This window comes from Zingiber officinale, chromosome 2A (genome assembly GCF_018446385.1).
Source record: "Zingiber officinale cultivar Zhangliang chromosome 2A, Zo_v1.1, whole genome shotgun sequence".
Lineage (NCBI taxonomy): Eukaryota > Viridiplantae > Streptophyta > Magnoliopsida > Zingiberales > Zingiberaceae > Zingiber > Zingiber officinale.
The window spans coordinates 171,588,016-171,595,577 of record NC_055988.1 but is presented as its reverse complement, the minus strand read 5'-3'; the positions used below and the strand labels follow the sequence as shown (position 1 = coordinate 171,595,577).

The window sequence follows — 7,562 nt, the reverse complement described above, 5'->3', positions numbered from 1 at the left end:
AAGTGACACATTCCGTTGCGACGAGGATAAAAGTTTATCCCCTCCCAGGCGCCTGTAACGCTTCCAGACGCCCCTACTAGGGCTATAAATACAATCCTAGTGCCAATGGTTCAGAATAACACTTGTAATTCATTTCTTTTCAGTCTTATTCTATAATTGAGTGTTTTAATTGTTGTAAAGAGGCTTATCCGCCTAAAGGAGAGTTTAGTGCGCTTTCATCTTCCTTGGATTAACAACCTCCCTGGTTGTAACCAAGTAAAATCTCTGAGCCTCTTCTTTTCTTTAATTAATTTCTTATTCCTTTTATGCAAATGTTAGTTTAGTTAAGCTATAAAATTCGAGGAAGGGTCATTTTTCTTTGGAGGGCTATATATATAATTAACTTGTAAAAACCTTGTTTTTATGGGATAGCTAAGGTATAAGATATTTTATATGAGGATTTGAAATCGAAACTTGACATATAATATGAGTACATCTTTCTCCATGCTTTGGTCACCTCTACTAATAGTTAGTAATCATCAATGATTTATTTCATCCGTATTGATTTAAGGACGGACGATGGCACTGATATGAACAAACTATCTTTTTTACCACAAGCTAGGTCAAAAGTAGCTCCCTAATGAAATAATTTTAATTTAAATTAGTCAAAATTACTCTACTTAAGTAGAAAACATTGTCTTCAAGTTGCTTTATACAAATTAATTAAAACAACTCAGAGATCGTGTAAAAAACATTTAAAGATGGAGTGTAAAGGATATATTTTTGGTAAAATCTTATAAATGAGTTGTTATTTTAATAATTTTTAAAAGATTACTTTTTTTTTACGATATGGATAAAATAATATCTATTTTTTCTTTAAAAAATTTATAACCTACTTACATGCCCACCAATCCGTTAGACCAATATAAAGAAGATAAATCATAAATGACTACTAATGATTAGTATAAATACTTAAGATATGAAAAACGACATACTTGAACATGTCAAATTTCGATCTTAAAATCTTATATAACAACACCTCCCTCTTAATCATCACACTACCCGAGAAGACATTAAAATATTACTCGAAAAAATCAACTTACTAAAAATTGACCTTGATCCTATAGACATCTACGACTCTTGAAATTACTACATCATTTGGTAGAAAATTAAAAGAGCATCTTTTATCCACATCTTTTAAAATTTATTAAAATGACACTCTTCTCAAATGAAAGGTAAATTCAAAAGGTATTTTTAAATAAAAAATTATAAATATATATCGAGTATAATTTTATAATTCTAAAAAAATCAAGTAATTTCTTTGTTATTTTTGGACTAAACTGGTAAAATGTGCTTCGCGCTTCCTTCTCTAGGTATCCGGCCGACCCGCTCGATCGGTTGTGGGCGCCATGGAGCTCCACCAACTGGAACGACGTCTCCACCAACTCCACCGTCCGAAACCTCTACCAGGACTCCTTCGAAGCTCCGTCCGTCGTCATGCAGACCGCCGTCACCCCCATCAACTCCTCCAGCCTCGTCATCCCATGGGATCCCTTCCCCGGAGACGTCAACCAGTTCTTCCCCGTCCTCCACATATCCGAGATCTTAGATCTCTCCGGTACCAATCAATCACGGCAGTTCAACGTCTACCTGAATGGACTCCGGTGGCTGGGGCATATAATGACCCCCGAATACCTCTACTCGGACGCCGTCTACAGCAACGTGCCCTTCCCTTCGTTCCCCACCTATAACGTCTCCCTCGAGGCTCTCAGCAATTCCACTCTCCCGCCCATCCTCAATGCCTTCGAACTCTACACGATGATGAGCAACACCTCCGTGCCCTCGGATGCTGGAGATGGTATGTAGCCGCTTTCGTTCCTTCGCCCTCCTTTTTTTTTTCACTTCTCTCTGTTGCAGTGGAACAGGGAGAATCTCTTGCCAAGCAATTGCTCGATAGAATGTTCCTGAAAGCGCTAAGGCAGAGTGGGCACGGAAACAGAAGTTCCCACCTTCATAACAGTGCCCATGAGTGTGAAGAATGTAGCTTTAGATGCCCACCAAAAGCTCATACCTTTTTTTTAAGTTGTTCAAATTTCCCTAAAATTGATATGTTTGCCAGAGAAAAAAAAAGTTAATTATGATAATTAGTATTGGAAAAGGACCAACAATAATCAGTAAAAAGAGAAAAAGCATTAGTTCGAAAGGCATAGATTGAAATAAGTGTTGGGATTGGAAGTTACATATGATATTAAGCAGATTGATCTTTATTTCAATGGACTCTACTGATATGGTATTGTTGGGAATTTTAGTGCAGATTATTTAATTAATTGGGGGTATGCTTTTGCTGAGATACTTTGTCTGGTCACATGTCAGTAGTTTTCTTTTCTATTTTTCTTTTGAGCAATGGCACTAGCTTACATTGTTGATTATTGTTCTCTTTTTTACAGTCAATGCCATGACAGCAATCAAGGAGCGGTATCGGATCCAGAGGAATTGGATGGGAGATCCATGTTCGCCTAATGCTTTTGTTTGGGATGGACTAAATTGTACTTATAGCTTCTCAAATTCTCCAAGAGTCATTGCTCTGTGAGTTCTACAAGCTCATCTAACTCAAACTATTGTTCTTGAACTACCGTGACCCACTGTTTGAAAATTCTGAAATATTCTTACGAATCACTATTGTTCTACAGGAATCTGTCATCAAGTGGGTTGACTGGGGAAATAACCAAATATGTTGCTAGTCTTAGTGCACTTCAATACTTGTAAGGCTACTCATTGCTTGCTATTTGTTTTCTTTTTTCCTTTAAATATTCATTGAATATGGCAAACAGTCATTAGCAGTCTTGGATGTCGTGATCAATGCTAGGCCACACAAGCATTTGTTGTGAAATCATGCAACTTTTTAGAGCCTTGTACAAAGGAATGTCATAGGAGGAATTATTATCTAACAATTATTTTTTAATCATGTTTTTCAGGGACTTGTCTTATAACAATTTAACAGGGCCAATACCTGATGATCTAGCAAACTTAGGTTCTATCAAACTACTGTAAGCATAGTTCCTAATCCTTCTTTCACTAATGGAAAAGGTAGAAAATGACTTCACATGTCTTCATTGCTTGTAGTGATTTGACAGGCAACCAGTTAAATGGATCAGTTCCTTCGAACCTCCTTGAAATGGCACAAAATGGGTTACTTACCTTAAGGTTTGTGTTACTTTTATGTTTAGGTTCTTCCATTTTTATGTAAGGATTCATAATATGAAAGCGCTAGCTTGATCATTAAAGAGATCTAGTCAAGGAATCAAGAAATATTAGCAGTTTAGCTGTTTAAACTTAGGGTAATAATTTCTCATTAAAGTTTGTTCCATTTGTCCTTGAAGTAAGCTACTTCTTTCCTTTTATGTTGGAGAATTCTTCATAACTTCATATCTTTAACCATTAAGCAAGTTATAATCTCATGCCAGACTGGATGGGAATCCACATCTTTGTGACAATGGTACATCGTGTAATGTGGTGCCCACACCAAAAAAGAAGAAACTATCAACACCGGTGATTTTGATTCTTTGTATAGTTCCAGTGTTAATACTTTTTGTGGTGATAGCGATAGTTTGGAGGGTGAGGAAAACAGAAGGTGAGATTTCTATGACAAAATCTTACAGTTGTTTAGTAATCATAGGCTGTCATCCATTTCCTGACATGCATTTAACAATCTTATTTTTTATTTAAAACTTGAAAGGTTTGACAAGAGGCAGCTCAGTGGATCCACAGAATGGTTTCCCAAAGCAAGCAGATAATTCATTGCGGCTTGAGAATCGCCAATTCACGTACATTGAATTACAAAACATCACTAATAACTTTCAAAAGATCCTAGGCAAAGGAGGATTTGGGTCTGTTTTCCATGGAGGTTTGGAAGATGGTACTCAAATTGCGGTCAAAATGTTGTCCCAATCATCATCACAAGGAACAAAAGAGTTTCTTGCTGAGGTAAATATATCTTATATACATGTGGATGGCTGAGATTATTAATTGTGATATTCTGCGGAACCAAATATGGGGAGGGGCAATGAATGTATAAGCTTGAATATTTTACTAAACATTTTCATGGACTGATAAAATTTTATTATTCATTGAGACATGTGGTAGCAATATTCTTGAACGATTATGTCTTGTGCATGACTAGTCAGATCCTACAAAATATTAACTGCCCCATTCACTTCTGCTTCTTTGATCTAGTTTCGATCTTGATGTTTTTAATTCCTAAACAACACATTATATTTTTTCAGGCCCAACACTTGACTAGAGTTCATCATCGGAATTTAGTTTCTTTGGTTGGTTACTGCAATGAAGTAAATCATTTGGCGCTTGTCTATGAGTTTATGTCTCAAGGAACACTACAAGATCATCTGCGAGGTTTGAAACTACATTTAATAACATTATCTAATAGCAGGTTCCTTTCATAATACTACTTGCTTTATATTGCATGACAATCAGGTGACAAGACTCAGATTCATCTTACAATCTAAATATTTAAAGATATATTTTCCTATTAAACACATGGTTAACTGAATCTTTTTAGGGACTTACAAGTCTATTCTTATTTGATTGCTGCTGTGTACAAGTAAATATTTTAATTATAAAACTGATTATAGTTTTTTTCACGTTGAATGCACAACTGAGAGTACCCAAGGGAGAATGATGATGTCTAAAAAAATTCTTTTATTTATGTTACAATATTTTGCCAGGCACTACAGACCAATAGAGTAACAGTGCTATTACTTATACAAAACAATCTTTATTTTATTTAACTTATTGTAGCAAAAAGTGATTACGTCCAGGCACCCCTCACAGCTCTCTCTCAATCTTTCCATTTAACTTCTTGTTTAACCTATTGAATGCTGATGGCTTGTTAATTTGACATGATGCAGGCAGGGCAAACAATGATAGAGCTTTAAGCTGGAGACAACGTCTTCATATTGCAATTGATGCTGCACAAGGTTTGGAATAATGCGAAGTGTCAATATTCCCTTGCCTGATTTTGAGACCATTCATCTAAGACCATCTTGTTTCATCTATTAAATCGCATTGCAGGGCTAGAGTATTTGCACAAAGGATGCAAACCACCATTAGTTCATAGAGATGTGAAGTCAGGAAATATCCTTTTGAGTGAAACTCTGGAAGCTAAGATAGCAGATTTTGGGCTTTCGAAAGCTTTTCTAAGTGAGGTGAACAGTCATATATCCACTGTAGTGGTGGGAACTCCTGGATACCTTGATCCTGAGTATGTTATTGTTTTTAATTTATTTAGTTGTTTCAAGCAACCATCTCTACCTAGTAGAAAGATTGTAACCAAGGAATCCAAAAAAAAAAAAACGAATATTCATCATCATGGAACTTTTCATTTTTCAGATTCATGTTTTAATATAACTATCCATCTCTCTCGGTGCTTGAACTATTTACTTTAGTATTTAAAAAAAAAAATAAAGGAAAGAAGGCTTGGTTCATACTATATATGTTTTTTCTATCCAGGAATGACATGCAACCACGGAAAACATTAGTAGTAGTTGTAGCATTAAGTAGGCAATTTTTTTTTTGAAGAAATAGATTAATGGAAACTATATCAAGTTAAATTAAGAGGAATCATGGGTTTTAAGATTTATAGGGCAGTAGCATGCGGTATTTGGATCATCACTCAAAGTTTAAATCATATATCTTGCATGTTTTAGACTATAGATCCCTTTTATCCAATAACAACAAGCATATGCATATTGTGAAAGTCCATGGACTTATCCAACCATGTCTCCACAACTAATCTTCTGAACTGGTGATTATCTCTCCGTATAATGACTAATATTGAAGCAATCAACTTCAACTAAAGTGTCGTTCAGCTTTCGTATTATGTTTATTTTGTGAAAATTTATGATTGAAAATCTACTGTATCGCTTGTTAGGTATTACAATACCTTTCAACTCAGTGAGAAAAGTGATGTGTACAGCTATGGAGTGGTTCTTTTGGAATTGATCACTGGGCTACCTCCAATAGTTCCAGGTACAGAAAATGTACTCCTAGCTCAGTGGGTACTCCAAAGGTTTTCTAGAGGAAACATTGAGGATGTTGTAGATCCCAAGCTGGAACGGGAGTATGACATAAACTGTGTTTAGAAGTGCGCTGATATCGCGCTGAAATGCACGGCACAAAGGTCCCAACAACGACCAACTATGACAGAAGTTTTGATACAGTTAAAAGAGAGCTTAGAATTAGAGAACTCTCATTATAACACTGGGAACACAATCTCAGAAGTAAGTGATGTGAGCCTGAATAGTGTTCCTGAGATCGGAGTCTCTAAAATGTCTGAGATTTCCAGACCAACAGCAAGATAAACACAAGGGTATACTCAACTCTTTCCTCTTAAAACTGTCATTATGGATGTTAAGGTTCAGAAATATCATTTGCTTCAAATTCATTATTGTGTAGCTGTTTACATGTTATTATTTGTGTGAAGAAAAATAGTATTTGGTGGAGTGTAGATGACACTTTTATTCTCTATGGCAAAAACTATTGTATGTCCTTCTATTTCGTCTTGGAACAAGCGTCCTGTATTGTCTCGATGTCATCTCTTTGTTACACAAAAAATTTCCTATTTTCTTGTTCCTTGTGGTATGATGCAAGTTCCCCAATCCTTGGCAAACAATGTTCAGTGTAGCAGATACTCACCAATACTTTCTTTTAGCATATTTTATATCTAAGATCATTCAAATTATGATATTGAGACTTGTGGAAGCCAGTGTTTTCAAACATAAATCTTGGGTTTGAACTAGGCAACCTCCGCGTCCTGGTTGCTATAGCCGAACTGATCAGAAAAAAAAAATATTTTCAGTCTGATCCGGTTTTAAGTGTTTCACAAGTATCAACTCCAGCAGGATTTAACAAGAGGGTGAACTTCAGCTTTGTCGTCAACTAGCCTGTTTTGTTTCACATCTCAATCAGGAAGGTTTACTTTTGTTTTTCAGCAACATGCAACCTGCTGAGCCGTACAAATTTGCTTGAATATTTATCTGAGTTTAAATGCAGCAAAGAAAAGTATTTTTTGTTTTTAGTTTTATGGAAATGTAGCTAAATTAGAGTGATTTAGAAATCTTCGAAACACTACAACAAATGTTTCCAAAAAAAAAAAAAATACTGGTAATGACTAAAGTAAAATGTGTTTCGAAAAGAGCGATAAGATATTTTATGGAAATTTTACTTTTACAAAATTTGCATAATAAGGATATTTAAATAAACCAAATCTTGCAAATAAGGAAGTTGTCTAGAAATAATAAACAAAAAAAATATGAAGGTATTTTATATGATTCAATATTTTTTTTTATTTTTATTTACTGACTTACAGACTCATATCATCATGAGTAGAGGTGAGCAGTCAATTCGTCAAACCGACTAATCCGCTTATACCGATCTGAACCAAACCGAAAAAACAAAATTCGCCGGATATAGGGCCGGATGTAGGGTCATGATATTACATTATCCGATCTAGTAGGGTCGGATAGTTTTTTTCTCCCAATAACTAAACTAACCCGATCCGTGATCAC

General features: G+C 35.4%; 1 protein-coding gene across 1 annotated transcript; it reads left to right on the top strand.

Moving 5' to 3' along the window:
• Positions 1-1,330: 1,330 nt before the first annotated feature.
• Positions 1,331-6,615, top strand: LOC122043265 (putative leucine-rich repeat receptor-like serine/threonine-protein kinase At2g19230). Its single transcript, XM_042603809.1, has 12 exons — positions 1,331-1,837; positions 2,294-2,347; positions 2,427-2,565; positions 2,670-2,741; positions 2,955-3,026; positions 3,103-3,183; positions 3,444-3,610; positions 3,716-3,963; positions 4,263-4,389; positions 4,905-4,973; positions 5,068-5,257; positions 5,927-6,615. The coding sequence occupies exons 1-12, from the start codon at positions 1,477-1,479 to the stop codon at positions 6,135-6,137; spliced, it is 1,791 nt and encodes a 596-aa protein (XP_042459743.1). The 5' UTR covers positions 1,331-1,476; the 3' UTR covers positions 6,138-6,615.
• The last annotated feature ends 947 nt before the right edge of the window (positions 6,616-7,562 follow it).